Source organism: Equus quagga, chromosome 1 (assembly GCF_021613505.1).
Source record: "Equus quagga isolate Etosha38 chromosome 1, UCLA_HA_Equagga_1.0, whole genome shotgun sequence".
NCBI classification, from domain to species: Eukaryota; Metazoa; Chordata; class Mammalia; order Perissodactyla; family Equidae; genus Equus; species Equus quagga.
The window spans coordinates 147145359-147160941 of record NC_060267.1 but is presented as its reverse complement, the minus strand read 5'-3'; the positions used below and the strand labels follow the sequence as shown (position 1 = coordinate 147160941).

The window sequence follows — 15583 nt, the reverse complement described above, 5'->3', positions numbered from 1 at the left end:
AGAAATAATTGTGCGGGTACTATGAGGGAAAGATGGCCAAGACACATGGTTCAGGGAAAAAGCAAGAAATAATTGTGCGGGTACTATGAGGGAAAGATGGCCAAGACACATGGTTCAGGGAAAAAGCAAGTTGCTGAACAGAATGTAGAGGGTGTTCACATTCATATTTGGAAGAGAAAAAAAAGACATTTGGCTTTATAAATATATATACCAGCAAGATACACAAAAAATGTTTTGGTAGTTAACTTTGTGGAGGAAAATTTATTTTTTGCTGTGCATCTTTTTGAAGTGTTTTGTTGTTCTTCTTCTTTGGGGTTTGTTTTTTGTTTTTACTAAGAGCATGCATTTTTAATTTTCTTTTACCTTTAAAAAATTTTTTTTGGTTGAGATACAGTTCACATACCATAAAATTAATCCCTTGAAAGTATACAATTCAGTGAATTTTAGTGTATTTATGAAGCTATGCAATCATTACCACTATCATTTCCAGAACGTTTTCATCACCCTAAAGAGAAACCTTACATGCATTAGTAGACACTCCCCCTTTCCCAACTTCCCCAGCTCCTGGCAACCAATAATCCATTTTCTGTCTCTAGAGATTTCCTTATTCTGGACATTTCATATAAATGGAGTCATGCACCTTTTGTGTCTGGCTTCTTTCACTCAGCACAACATTTTCAAGGTTCGTCCCTGTTGTAGCATGTATATCACTCCTTTTCATGGCTGAATAATATTCTATCGGATGGATACATCACATTTTGTTTGTCCATTCATCTGTTGATGGGAGATTTGGGTTGTCTCCACTTTTTTGGCCGTTGTGAATAATGCTGCTATGAACATTCACGTACAAGTTTTTGTTTTGACCTATGTTTTCATTTGTCTTAGGTGCATACCCAGGGGTAATCCTGCCGGGTCGTATGGTAATTCTGTTGATCTTTTTGAGTAACTGGTAGACTTTTTACCAAAGCAGATGCACCATTTTTCAGTCCTACTAGCGCTGCACAAGGGTTTCAATTTTTCCACATCCTTGTCAATACTTGTTACTGTTCATCTCTTTTTATTTTAGCCATCTTGGTGTGAAGCATACTTTCAATTTTTAAACTAGTTTTTTAAAAGGTGATTCAAAGAAGCCTATAACACATAGATAGGAAAAGAGTCCAATATAACAGAACAGAAAGTCCAGAATTAGTAGCATCTCAAATTCCTGAGGTCACAACAGACTTTTAAATAAATGGTGCTGAGACAAATAGGTAGCCATTTGGAAAAAGATAAAAACTCCAATGAATCAGGAAGAAATGATAATATTTTGCATAGATGGGTTAAATAAAATATACTATTAAAATTAATTTCATTCATTTTGTTTTACTCTTTTGAAAGAGTAAAATTTTAAATTGTATATGTGGCTATCATTACACTTGCATTGGACGGTGCTGGTTTAAATCTGGGAAATGGAATGCTTGCCAAGTTATCAATATACACAGTATCTAAAGCATAGCAGGCATACAAAATACCCAAACACTGCCCAAGCCACCTGGAATTCAGGAGACCTGGAGAATGTGTTTCTTTGCAAATCAGAGAGTCCTATCTGGAATGATTTTTTTCTTGGGGATTTTCAGAATGGGGATGTGTAAGGAGAGTACAAAGGCTGGAGGCACACACTTTAACCATAAATTACTAGGCTAATGATGGCTTTATCACAGTGGTATCTGGAGCCAGCTTATGCCAATCCAGAAGGACCAACTGTCAAATGTCCAGGAATATTGTAAGCCAGTTGATAAGCACAGCAATTATTAAAAACTAAATTATTTAAACTTATAATCAATAAATTATATTAGAAACAAAACTCATCACTTCCTAATTATTTTACTACATTTTTCTATTATCTATGATGAGGTTTCTTTACATCTATCTTAATATGTATCTGTATGGTGAAAATACAATATAATTATATTATATTGTGTTGCACACTTCCCAGCTCCACGTTCAATGACATCACCTTGGTAACTTGAAATCACTCATTGTGGCAGTATTTATACCAAGGAAACTGGAAAACACTACAGTTCAGGGCTTTTCTTTTTAAAAATTCAGTTGTCAAACATTTGCCAGGAAACCACTATCTTTAAGAAGGTACTGAAATACATAAGACATCAAAAAGAAGATAATCACAAGTGTTGGCAAGGATATATTAAAACTGGAACCCTTGTGATTTGCTGGTGGGAACGTAAAATGGTGCAGCCACTTGGAAAAACAGTCTGGCAGTTCTTCAAAAGGTTAAACATAGATTTACCACACAATCCAGCAATACCACTCCTAGGTAACTATCTGAGAAAAATGAAAATATATCCCAACACAAAAACTTTATACACAAACGTTCTTAGCAGCATTATTCACAATAGTTGAAAAGTGGAAACAACTCAAATGTCCATCAAGTAATGAATGGACAAACAAAATGTGGCATATCCATACAATGGAACATTATTTGGTAATAAAAAGGAATTAAGTACTGATAGATGCTACATCAAGGATGAACCTTGAAAACATTACGCTCAGTGAAAGAAGCCAGTCACAAAAGGCCACATATCGTATGATTCCATGTCTATGAAAATGTCCAGAATAGGTAGGTCCCTAGAGACAGAAAGTAGATTAGCGGTTGCTCAGGGCTGCAGAGGCAGGAGGCTATGGAGAGTGACTGCTAGGGGATACAGAGTTTGTTTTGGGGATGAGGAAAATGTGATAAAATTGATTGTGATGATGGCTACATAACTCTAAATATACTAAAAAGCATTGACTAGCACACTTTAAATAGGTGAATTATAGGGTATATGAATAAACCTAAAAAAAAAAATGCACTGGGGGCCGGCCCGGTGGCGTAGCAGTTGAGTTCGCACATTCCACTTTGGGGACCCGGGTTCACAGTTCGGATCCCGGGTGCGGACATGGCACCACTTGGCAAGCCATGCTGTGGCAGGCATCCCACATATAAAGCAGAGGAAAATGGGCACGGATGTTAGCTCAGGGCCAGCCTTCCTCAGCAAAAAGAGGAGGATTGGGGGCAGATGTTAGCTCAGGGCTAATCTTCCTCAAAAAAAAAAAAAAATCCATTGGACACATTTTCTCTGTTTTCCCCAGATATGGATTCCTGGGACCCAGTTCAGTGAGGAAAGACATTAGAGACACAAGCCTCACTGGGTTCTTCCTGGGATGGGCTGAGGAGAGAAAACTGCAGTTTCCTAGGAGGACCCACCAGACCAGAGGTCCCTACCTCAAGGCCTTCAGGCTGTTAGTCCACAGGCATCCTTAATTTTGAGCCAACGTTTTCTAATCATGAGTTTTCATATTTTTAAAAAATCCAGGCTTTCAACATCTCTTGCCATCAGAAGAAGGCAGCACGACCTGGTTCCCATGGTCAGTACCAGGCTGCAGCCACACCAGGCACAAGCCCCCATTGTTCCCTGTCCCCTCCCTTCCAGCGGGACTGAGTCCGCTACCACTTGTCATCACAGCTGCTCTAATTGTGTTATGGAAAAAATATACTTGTCTCCTTCCAAAACAGAAAACAAAGAGGGAGAAGTCTGAGGGTTTCCAAAAAATGAGCAACATCAGAGTGCTGTGTGGGAGTTTACACAGTGTCCTGTTTCACAGGCTAACAAGATACACCTGCATCAAAGACCAGCTTTTCCTTGCATGGCCAGCCTCACTCCTTCACGTGGCCTGTCTGGCCCTGGCTGGATTGGGAGCATGCGATTCCTGTGTCAGATTCCTAAGTGCCATGAAGCGCCAGTCTGCTGTCTGGTTCACAATTCATCTCTGGTGGCTAGCACAGATTCGGCATAAAAGAAAGCACTTTGTAAGCATGTGATGAGGGAGGGAACAAATGCAGCCAGAAGCCCATGAACTTGAGATATTCAACCCCACAGAAGCCACTTAAAGCCCAAAGAGTACATGGAGCCCAGTAATTCTTCCTTCTCACCCTTCTCTCAACCTCCTTTCTGCATCCAGCCTACCCTCCCGATCACATTTCATTCAAGGCAAAGTTCAGCCCTTTGAGCCTGTCACAGGTTGGAATAGGTAAAACACAGTGGTCAGTTTTGTGGGTTCTCTAATGCCTGAAATCATCTAGCCCATGGCACACCCCCCAGCGCGGTATTGCTACTTACGCCTCATGGGGTATCCTGGGGAGTGGGAGTGGGCTGCGACAAGATGCAGGACGGTGCAGCCATCTGCATCCTTCTGGTTGATGCGGCCTTTCCACTCAGGCTTGTGGTCCATTAACCACTTGAAAAGATGGTTTTCCCCTGAAGGGAATTAAAAGGAGTTGCTAAGGTTATTTTCTATATACAGAAAATCAGCAAAGCAAATCAACGTGTACCATGCTGAGGGAACCAAATGGGGAATCCAACATACACTGCCACTCACCACAAACAGGTGTGGGAGACACAGGAGTTTGTGAATTGAAAGGATGAGTCTTAGAAAGTTATTCATAATACTCTTAAGTCAGAGTCCCTAGAAGCAGAGCCTGAGACAAGGATTCTCGTACATGTGATCTATTGAAAGGGAGCTCAGGAGAAAGACAGTGAGGGAAGCAGGGCTGGGCAGGGGAAGGAGGCAAGCAGGGATGCAGTCTCAGCTGAGTTGGCTTCAGCCTGATCCCATGGAGAGCTCTGGAACATGAACTGCACCACAGCATTGACCCAACTTGAGGCAGGGGCTGACCTTTTATACTCCCTTGACCGTCAGTCAAGAGCTACAGAATGCCCCAAGGGAGGGAGGCAAGGTTGAGGGAGACCCTCCCTGGAAAGTGGTGCCTGTTGACAAAGAGCAATTTTCTGCTGGAACCACCAGTACTCACAGCAGGTGGAATGGGGACACTGGTGATTAAAACGATCTAGACCAGGCACCCACACCACCCGTGTCAGTAATCAAGTCAGCATGTCTGATTAGATTATCCTACTACATTACTATCAATAGAACATATATTTTAAATTCTTTTTCCAGACTCCTTCCCTGTAGCTCCTGAGATGGAGGAAAGCATCACACTTCTGGCAACTCTGTGGACATCATCTGTCACCATGTCAGAGTTTTCCTCTGAGAAACTAATCAGGGATAAACTTGAAGATTGATCTGATCAATACCGGCCTGTAACCAGAGGAGCTAACTTCAAGAGTAGATACAACGAAGAATCATGATTTTCCTAACCAGAGGCACACTTCTCTGAGTCCCAGATTTCTAATTTTGAAACTAAGAGGATTGGATTAGATTGCTTTTAATCAGACTTTACTAATAAATGTTTTATCCACCAATCCCTGTGTCAGAATAAAACCTCTCATCGATTCTCCAATATACGAAATGGATAACAGCAGGGCCAACCCGACTAAAGCAAAGACGGGCCCCAGGTCCTCCAGCCCCTGGCCACTCCCTCTCTCCCTCATTCCCAGGGAGATGACACAGCCTGGAAGAGGAAGGGTGTCTAGACAAATTCTCTTGTCCCCTTCTGGCTCTAAAATGGTCTGGGTAATTGTCCAACAATGATGCCACATACGCTTGGAAAAGAAAAACAAGCTCCTATCTAAAGTGTGTGTGTGCGTGTGTTTTAATGATCAAATTAAAATATTTTAAAATTTAAATCCTATAGCCAGGTGAAGACTAATAAAAAAAAAAAAAGAACTTTATGAAAATAGGAGTCCTTTAAAAGTACCATAAGCAAATTTTATCAGCTATACAGCCAGTGTTTCCCTTGGGATCCACCCCTCCAACCACCCCCCACCCTGCTCACAGCGGTTGGCCCTCTGGGCTAGAGAGAAAATGAACTGGGAAAAAGACCACAGCTGCCTCTGCAGGCAAGAGGAAACTCCACAGCCCTCCTGGGAGCTCTGCCCAGCAAAAGGTGTCTGTCCCAAGTCTCCTCCTTGGGTCCCAGGGCTCCAGCCTGCTGCCAGGATGTGTCTAGGAACACAGAAGCCTTTTAGTTTGGGCCTCTTGTAGCTACCAGGTCTCAGAAGAAATACAAATGATGCTGTTTCCCTGCTGCCGTCATCCATTTGAATAATCAAATCATTTAAATATTTTACATTCAAGTGGCCACATTCTGGTTTCGCTTGAGCTCAGCAGAGTCCCAGAGCTCAGAGCTGGAAGGGCAGCTCGGAGGGGGAATAATGGAAAGAACACTCACTCGCTTGGATACAGAGTTGCATGAGGGCATGAAGCGGATACGGGCCTATAGTCTCAATATTTGCACCAATGGAGATGAGCCACTGGACTAACTGAGGCACCTGTTCCATCTTCTCATAAAGTCCAATGAAGACATATTTCTGAAAAAAAGAAAAAACCAACATACACACAGGAAGAATCATGGAAGTCATCATCAATATGAAACTTCAAACCCTTCACCCATAAATTTTGGAATCGATAAAACCTGGATTAGCTGTGGCTCAGGGCTAAGGTTACTGTAGATAACAAATGTGTGGTGAGACAGCTAAAGGGGAAGGTCCCAAATACAAGCCTGAAGTGGCCTGACTTGAAACCATATGTTTCAAGAAGCCACCTTACCTCAAAGAGACTTTTCAGGGATAACTCTGGGACATGGATATTTCTGGGTAGTCGGTCTTTTTTCACTGACAGAAGTAGAAATGACTGAGGAGAGAGGATAAAAAGAAAAAGATGGCATAAGAATGTTCTCCATATAGGTTATTAGAGCAAAAATTATCTTCAGCTTTAAAATCAACAAACCAAAAAGAAAACCAAACACCCTCCAGCCCTGTCTCTTTTTCTAAGCTACTTGCCAAGCTTTACAGCCTGGACCATAATCATCAAAGTCCCTCTGTCTAGCCAACTTCCTGTTCGGGCTGAGAGCTAAGCTCTCCACGTTTCTTCAAAGGCTGCTGAGGACAGGAGCAGCTAATGGCAAGCAGTATTGCAGAGAGTACAGAGGCAGTGGAGCAAAAAAGTAATTCCCTGCAAATTTATTAAAGCTTAGCCAGATGAAGAATGAAATGCTTTAGAAATAGCCCATCCCAATCAATTCTTCAGCACATCAGTGTTTCATCACTCCAAGTATTTGGGGTCCATTAGACCCAGTCAAGTGGTGTGCTAAAGTCAGCTCCTATCAGCTAGTGAGAGGGAACTGTGCACATCTTCTCCCAATTCCAAGTCCTGTAGTCATGTTAGGAGCTTGAAATTGACCACGGTGAGAGTATTTACGCTAGAGAAATTGGCAAATTCTACACATCGGGACTTTTTTTCTCAGAGAGCCAGTTGTTAAACCACTGACTCTATCTAAAGTCACTAAAGAAACTGAATCCCAGAGAGGCTAAGCAACTTTTCCTAGGTCACACAGCGCATCCTGAGAGGTCCCTGTTGAGATCATCCAGGTACACCACAGATGTAAGCGCTCCAGGCTCTGGTAGGGCCATGACTGGAAGCCCGACCTCAGAACCAACCCCCACCATGTGTGCTCTTACCAGTGGATGTAGCACCACAGGAACTGGGCCTGTGACCACATCTTGCTTCCAGTATCTTTCAATTTGATGTCCACTCTTAACTGCTCACCCTAAACAGGCCCCACTGACCATACTCAATCCCAGATAACACATTCAGAGTTCTGACAGTCCTGATTGCTGGCCTGGCTTTTATTTACAAGATGCTTCTGTCTCCAATATTTGAAAATGACCTAGGCTCCACTGCTGATACAATATTGGACCTGCCACTTGGGCTGGATTCCAGGGCCTTCCCTTGGCTGCCTGCCTTCTCAAGACCTTTTAATGTGGGGATAAGCTTCAGGAAACCCATAGCTGGACTTTAGAAGATTTCCTATGTACCCCCGAAACTATACCCATAATTGTGCATTTATGCAACAAGAGTCCCATTGATTTCATTGGATTTCCAATGGAATCCATGTCCTTTTCAAAAATTTAAGAATTCTGGGGGCCGGCCTGGTGGCGCAGCGGTTAAATTCGCACGTTTCGCTTCTCGGCGGCCCAGGGTTCACCAGTTCGGATCCTGGGTGCGGACATGGCACCCCTTGGCACGCCATGCTGTGGTAGGCGTCACACGTATAAAATAGAGGAAGATGGGCATGGACGTTAGCTGAGGGCCAGTCTTCCTCAGCAAAAAGAGGAAGATTGGCAGTAGTTAGCTCAGGGCTAATCTTCCTCAAAAAAAAAAAAAAGAATTCTGTATTCTAAGCTCATTCGGCCTGCCTGGATCTAGAGTCCTAATGGGTTGCCCTTGGTTTGGGTGACTTTTATGGACCGCCCAGCTTTAGAAAGCCCACCAGGCCCTTTCTAACCAAACTCCCAGCCTCGGCCAGCCCATCCTCATGAGCACTTACAAGCCATCGTCAATGACAGCTACTATTCACTGGAGACTTAGCATATGCCAGGAATTATTAAACTCCTTTAGCTCAGTGCCTGGCACATTGTAAGCCCTCAATAAACATTAGCTGCTATTAGGTGCTCTTGGGCCATTACTGCTAATCCTCACCAAAACCCTGAGGGAATAGGTTTATATCCTGCAACTTACAAATGAGGAAATGAGGCTCAGGAGTAGTAATTAGCCCAAAATAGAAAGTGAAAGATTAGGATTCAAGGAGGCACTGAATTCAATGTGCCACTGAAGCCAGGCTCCGTAGTCCACTCTGCTCCTCCATTCTATGGATTCCTCGCCCCGGGTTTGGGTCCTACAGCCTCACTGCTACCTGTGGGTCCCTTAAAGCTATACGGAAACCGTCCGAGAGGCACAGGCAGGTCATCTGGGCCCACACTAGCAAAGGCAGCATGCCAAAGATTATGAAGATGAGCATGCAACTGTTTATTCTCCTCATTCCACATTACCCATTAGCATGTGGTCTTTACATTTCTTTGAAGACAACGTAGACACAGAGCAAGGGGTGAGGTTGCCACAAACAGTAATTTCGCTAGCTTAAAAAAGAATGGAAACTGCCTAGTACATCTCAGCGACTTTCCATTTTTAATGACTTTACAGCTAAAAAGTTACTTTGGTATCAAGATAAACAAATAATAAATTACAATCCCCCAGTGCCAGCAGAAAGAAATCATTTAATCAAGAATGTACTTTCCCCACAAGAGAGCCATCTCCTTTTACTTACGTGCCACAAGCCTTTCTTTGCCAACTTTTCTATTACAGATTGCCATACTTCTGCTGAGAATCCAGTAGTGAAAATATGGTCAAAGTAGGGCAGGAAACTTTGCAAAACAATGGGGTCATCTGAAAGAAAGTTCCATTGTTTAGAAATTTTAACTTGGGCAAAGTAGAGAACATTTAGGAAAAGATCCTCCACTCAAGACCACATATAGACAAATGGTAAATTAAAGATATCAGAAAGGGAGGCATTTTCAAAGTCCTATATAATTGACTGAAGTAGCAATCATTTAACTGCGCCCGTAAACTCAACCCCCTAAGAGATAGGCAGCATCAGTGTGAGCTGACATTCACTGAGCTTTTCTATTTGCCAAGCCCATTGATATGGGTTTATATTTAATCCCTCAAACAAACCAAGAAGGCAGTGCCTATTATTTCCATCTACAGAGGAGGAAATGCAAGCTTAAGGGAAGTTACAAACTTTACTTCCTTTAAGAAAGATACGACAAATATTGTTTTCACCCAACAGATGAGAAACTATGACAACGAGGTCAGGCTTCACGGCATATCATGCAGTTGGTTCATGACAAAAACCAGGTCTACCAACTCTTTTAGTCAATACTCATTCTTCTCATCTAGTGGCGCATCAGCCTATGGCATCTCACGATCCTCCAAACCACATTTCTCAAACTCATGCATGACAACATTCAAGGGTCAGGTGCCAGAATAACATGGCATCTCTTTGAGGGTTATCAATTTCCAAAAATAAGTAAATACCAGAACAAACATATATTGTACAAAAAGATACTAAATTTCCACAAATCTATTTTCCAAAATTTAGAAATTGGGCCATGAGCAGACATTCACCCTCCAAACAGGAATGCTTTGCCTACAAAATAAGGGATGCGTCACCCCAAGAAGTCCTGTTAATTGCCCCCTCTCAGGATGGGGGCAAGAAGGGAAACCATCCAGATTTCTTAAAGGTGCAGTCACCAAGAATTAGTTGTTTGGAATTCCCATAGCTCTGCCCTGGCTTCTGACAGAACAGTGACTTTTAAAAGACACAGACAAGACAATAAGGAAGTATAGAGAACGGGCCAGGCCATCAGGTTCAGAGGAAAGGAAAGTCGGCTTCAGTCACAGCAAGAGGCTAACTAGAGAGCTGCAACCCTTCAGCACCTGTCTGGGGACCTTCTGCTTCTCTGACTAAGAGACAGGCTGTCCCCACCTCTAGGCCCCTTCTACTCACTGCCTGATACTGCTCTTACCCCCACTCTGTGCCAAACTTGCAAAAGTCTGTAGGAGTCCAGCCACAGGCCACAGAAGTTGCTTTCCCACAATTGCAATGGGAACAGCTGGATCTATGAGAGTTGAATCTATTGCCAGTTGTGATTTCCCCACTTCTGAAAGCCAAAGACCATTTTTCAGCAATTCTAACATGTGCCGTTTTTCACATTCTAACATCTCTAGAACAGGGACAGGTGTTAGAATCGATGTTTCCTCTCAATAGCAGAACATAAATTAACAGCACATCTTGAAACAGTGCAATCTTAAATGTGATCAAACACAATATTTGAGAACAATGGCCTGATTAGCGGTGGAATGTCAGACTGCGCTAAGATAACCAGAGAAAGAGCTCCTTTGTCACTGGTAAGGAGTATATTATATTGCGCTTTATGGTTTTCTGTTTTGGCTAATCCAGCCCATGGACAAAGCCATCTCACAGCCAGGTCATTAGAGTAATAATCTAATGAGCCATGCAAAAGGCCCCCATGTGTCACTCCCAGACGAGTGTGCGCGTCCTCTGCTGCCATGAGTATTGCAGCCGCCACACTGAGCACCTATTGTCAGCTTTCACAGGACTCTCCATCAGCCCTTCCACGTTATTTTCATAGCAAACAAGAATATTTTCTCGACATATTTGAGAAATACATACAAAAAATCACAGGAGAGAGCAAAAAGTCACATAAAACAAGTAGTATAAGTAGGGAAAGCTCTGTGAATAGCACCACAGAAAACAAAGTCTGAAACAAAATTAGGAAAGCTTTAAGTGATTTGTGCAAAAGGACTTAGTTTTTTACAAGGCATGTGCCACCAAAGCTTCCAAAAGGCTTTCTATTGCGAAAATCAGTTTGATTTAAACTACAACCATCAGCCACAAAGAAACACCCCAGAATGATCTCCCCAGGAGCCTGAGTCCCCAGGAGCCAGAGTCCCCAGGAGCCATCCAAGGAAACTAACAAGGACCTTAAAAAAAAGAAAAGAAGAAAGAAAGAAGGCTTCCCCAGTTGCGGCTTACTGTCCGTGGTGTTGAAGATTCCCACAAGGAAGTCAGCAACCTGGATCTGGTCTTGGTTGCCCTGCAGAAGCTGCAGACCCTTAAAAAACATGCGAGCGGCTTCATAAGGCTGGAGCAACCGCAGCAAGGAATACCCAGCTCGGTAGTAGCCCTGGAACAGAAGAAAACCAAAACCGTAGCACATCCATCTCTTTTAACCTGCTGCTGAAAGGAAAGCAAGATTGGCGACTTGGAGAAACGGAATCGAGGAGTCTCACTCCTACATAAACACAGGTTCCTAACAAGCACTGGATACAGGATTTCCACACTACATTCTGTGACACATTTTTCCCGTCCTTTTTTAACTGCCAAGAAAATAATCACTTTCAATCCAGGACTTATAAAGCATCTGACATATGACATGGAGAGAAGGAGGTGGGCCTGGTTCCAATTCTACATGTGCAGTTTATTTATTCATGCCTCAAATCACAGCCTGGGCAAGAAAAGAGGAACGAAAAACACCCATGACGGCAGTGTTCCAGAAAAGAGTGAGATTGTCATGAAAATACAGAAGTTGTTCCCTCTCCCTTTCAATCAAAGTAAACACAATTTCCACTGGGTATGTAGGGGAAACAATTGTAAGGACAAGCATTGAGATTAACCAAGCTCCACATTATAGGCAATATACGTCAGAGGCAAAAAAAAATTTGATTTCTGTAGGGAGAGGAAAATTACAATGATTAATAGAGGAAAGTGGTCCAGTTTTGCCTGTCTACAAACTGTATGAGTCTTGAGTAGAAACAAAATGATACTTACTGCCTTGTCCACTTTGATCATCTAAATAAACTGGCATCAGAATCTACCAAAATAATTTCTGTCTAAGACAACAGAAGGTGTTCACCAACAGGGTTCATATAAAAAGCAAGCACTTGAAAATTCCTCTTAACATCAAATCTGATTATTTATTGACATGTTTTAACCTTCACTTAAAAGTCTAAAACCTTAGCTAAGAATCAGAAAAGGGGGAAAAATGTGTTTTTTCCCCCAACCAGGCAAGCTGTTACAGAATTCCTCACTTCTTTGCCTTCCTCAGATGTAAGTTTCTTTCATCTCTTATTTTGAAGGGGGGTGAGGGGCTCAGAAGACGCCACCCCAAAAAATGACATTTTGGCGTAAGGATTATTTTGAGCTGAAGGCGTTTGAGATTCAACAGATGCAGAAAGACGCCTTCCCGGAGCTTCTCTTATCCGACTAAAAGCAGAAACTCTAAGAAATGAGGGCTGCCATAAATCCTCTCTCCCGGGGAATTTTTATGGCCGTGAAGAAGATGGAAAGTCAGCACTGAGATGGACTAGCACAGACAAACTGCTAAGATACCCCTTATCTTCCATTAGTTTCCCCATATATTTACCTTCTCACAGTCTGTAGGCCCTAGAAGTCTAAAAACCCTTCCCTTTGTCTTTGCGTCTCCGCCATTTATTGCTCTTTGTTAAAAATGGCATATAAGCTCTCAGGCCTACCTGCTTCTTTAGGGTCTTCACTTCTTTTCTAGGAATGCCCCTGCGCCACATAAAAATTAACATCAGATAAAATTTCTACGCTTTTCTCTTGTTAATTTTTCTCATCAGTCTAATTGCAGGGCCCTGGCCACTGAACCAAAATAGGGTAGAGGAAAATGTTTTTCTTCCTCCCCTACAGAGGACATTTGGGGCAGGGAGAAAGAATGGAGGAGGAAGACCCCCAGGACCTCCAGGTAAGAATGGGGGAGTGGTCCTGGTTGTTGGGCTGTGAGGGGCTGCTACAGGTTTGGCCACTTAAGGAAGAATCTGGGAGCATCATCCAGGACCCCCTCAGACCCTGGGGCCACAGCCACAGCTGCCGCCTCAGGGATGCAGGCAAACCCTCCCAACTTCCTCCCTTATCCTACTTGGGGGATGGAAAATCCTAAGATGTCTTTCAGGGAAAATTCCTCAGAAATGCTTTCCCATTTTCAAAACTATTCAATAACTTCTAAAGTATCCATCCTCCAATAGAAGAGGTTTAATGTAAAATCCACAAACCCCTTCCTCCAGGTTGTAGTAATCTGTAGGTGAGACCTCCTCACCCACTTCCCACTGTGTTCTGTTTCCAGTAGTCACACATGAAATGTAGACCACTGAGGATATAATACAAACTCCTATTTATTGAGTGCCAACAACCTTACTTAGTGGCTCCTTAGTCCTTGAAGCAACTCTAAGACAAAGATATTAGCACACATTTCTCCTACGGAAATGAAGCCTTATAGAGGGAAAAGTAACTCATCCAAGTTGTTGAAGCCAGTACACAGCAGAGCAGAGAGAAAAAACGCTGTGCTTTTCCCACTTTATTGCAGAGCTCCTCTATAAACCGTCTATGCCACTACTTTGACAGTTAATTGTGTGTTGCCTCAGATAGCTCCAGAACTGCAATTTAACTTAAGGCCTCTGATTGTGCACATGCTGTTCCTCCCCCAGCTTGCCTGTGAATTAGTACAGGGCTGGGATGGTGCCTTTCACTCCTTTTGTCTGCCTTGAGGCACCAAGAAGGTGAAGGTGCCTGGCGGAGTGGGCGCCAGAGCATGTTAGCTGAAAACACAATCAAATGATCATTTACTGACTTTTGTTCACAGCTTAAAGGGTTCTCAGACTTCCCTGATCCCGCCAAAGGGGCTGATTTCTACCGTAAGGATGCTTTCTGAAGAATCGGTGCCATGTTGTCCACCCAGCTTGCATTTGAAATAAAGCTTTGCTAAAATGAAACTTGCAAACAGCAAAGACCATGAAGAGACTATGAGTTTTGGTGTAACTACAGAACAAAAAGGAGCTCCATGGTGACTCCACGTGACTCCACAGCACTCCATCCACCATGAGGCCCAGCTCTGCTCTACCCTACACGGGCATTTCAACACTTGGCCATCACTGGTTTTACTCTTCTCCAGATACGGCTCACATGCCCTGTGAGCATCTATCTGAGGTGCAAAAAGTTGAATGAGAAGCACTCTTAGCCTTTCCATTCTAAAAAGAAGGAAGGGAAAGAGGCAGGTTAAGAGGAAGGAGGCAGCAGGCCCCAGTGTCACGATACCTTCACGTAGGTTTGATCCCACTCAAGACACGCCTCGGCAGCCATAAACGACTCATTCCATTTCCCAAGACAGTAAAACGCTTTGGATTTGTTGCACAGCAGGACAGCCACATCCCTGGGGGGAACCCTGCGAGAAAGAACAAACTGGTGGTCAGTAAAGCTATCTTTCTGCAAATACAGAAAATCACCCCTAAAGGCCACCATTTCTGGTGCTGGCTGCTGCCATCATGAACGGGTTTCAGCAGGAAATGTCCAAGTTATGCCCATCACATCTGAGCCTCTAGCCCCTTAGAAAGCCTGGGCCATGTGCAATGCACAAATCTCTCCTTCATCCTTCCCAAATCGTCTGCTTCCCCCTCTTAATGATGAGTGTTCACAACACCATGGTTCCACCTCGAATTGATCTCTCCAGATCTTTTCATCTTTTAGAGACCACTGATAGAGATGCTGGGAAGATGGTGACTGGTCCTAAGGATGGAGAGGATGGGAGTTCCCACCAAGCCTCAGCAGAGTCCGAACACACTGTGTGTCACTCCACATGCATGTTCACGCTGAACAGATGCAGAGCTTACCATGGAAAGGGGCTTTCAGAACACGTGACCACAGCACCCCCACTGACCTAACGTGAGAGGTACAGGATGAGCACAGTCCTAGAACATAGGCTGGCCACCTAACATTTGTAGGACCCAGTGCCAGAGTGCACATGGGGGCCCAACCACCATGTGGCTAATGTGCACTGTCCAAAACAGTAGCCACTGGCCACCTGTGGCTATTCAAATTTAAATTAATTAAAATTAAACAACATTTAAAATTCAGTTCCTTAGTTGTATTAGCCACATTTCAAGTACTCAACAGCTAAATTCTATATTATAGAACATTTTCATCATCACAGAAAGTCCTATTGGACTGAGCTAGCCTTAATATTTGAAGGTCATGAATCCAGCTCAAAAAGTGTTCAATAAAATAGGTTCTATCCTCTTACTTTATAATACCTGGAAGGCAAGCTTCAAATTGAGAACTGCAGGCACTGTGTCAGGGCAGGGTGAGCCAGGCCTGCGCCCCTGCCTGCTCCCTCTTCTCTTTCCACCTCAGCCATCATCCTGCATGGCA

The 15583-nt window shown here is 43.4% G+C and overlaps 1 protein-coding gene across 4 annotated transcripts in view; it reads right to left on the bottom strand.

The window, feature by feature from the left end:
* The window catches only part of TRANK1 (tetratricopeptide repeat and ankyrin repeat containing 1), a 98702-nt gene that overhangs the window by 54425 nt on the left and 28694 nt on the right, over positions 1-15583 (bottom strand). For all 4 annotated transcript variants that reach the window (XM_046672409.1, XM_046672424.1, XM_046672432.1 and 1 more), the window contains exons 3-8: positions 14474-14600; positions 11396-11546; positions 9104-9222; positions 6547-6630; positions 6170-6308; positions 4158-4295 (exon numbers count right to left, since the gene is read on the bottom strand). In XM_046672409.1, the coding sequence (XP_046528365.1) occupies positions 4158-4295; positions 6170-6308; positions 6547-6630; positions 9104-9222; positions 11396-11546; positions 14474-14600 (758 nt within the window). The remainder of the gene's footprint in view (positions 1-4157; positions 4296-6169; positions 6309-6546; positions 6631-9103; positions 9223-11395; positions 11547-14473; positions 14601-15583) is intronic.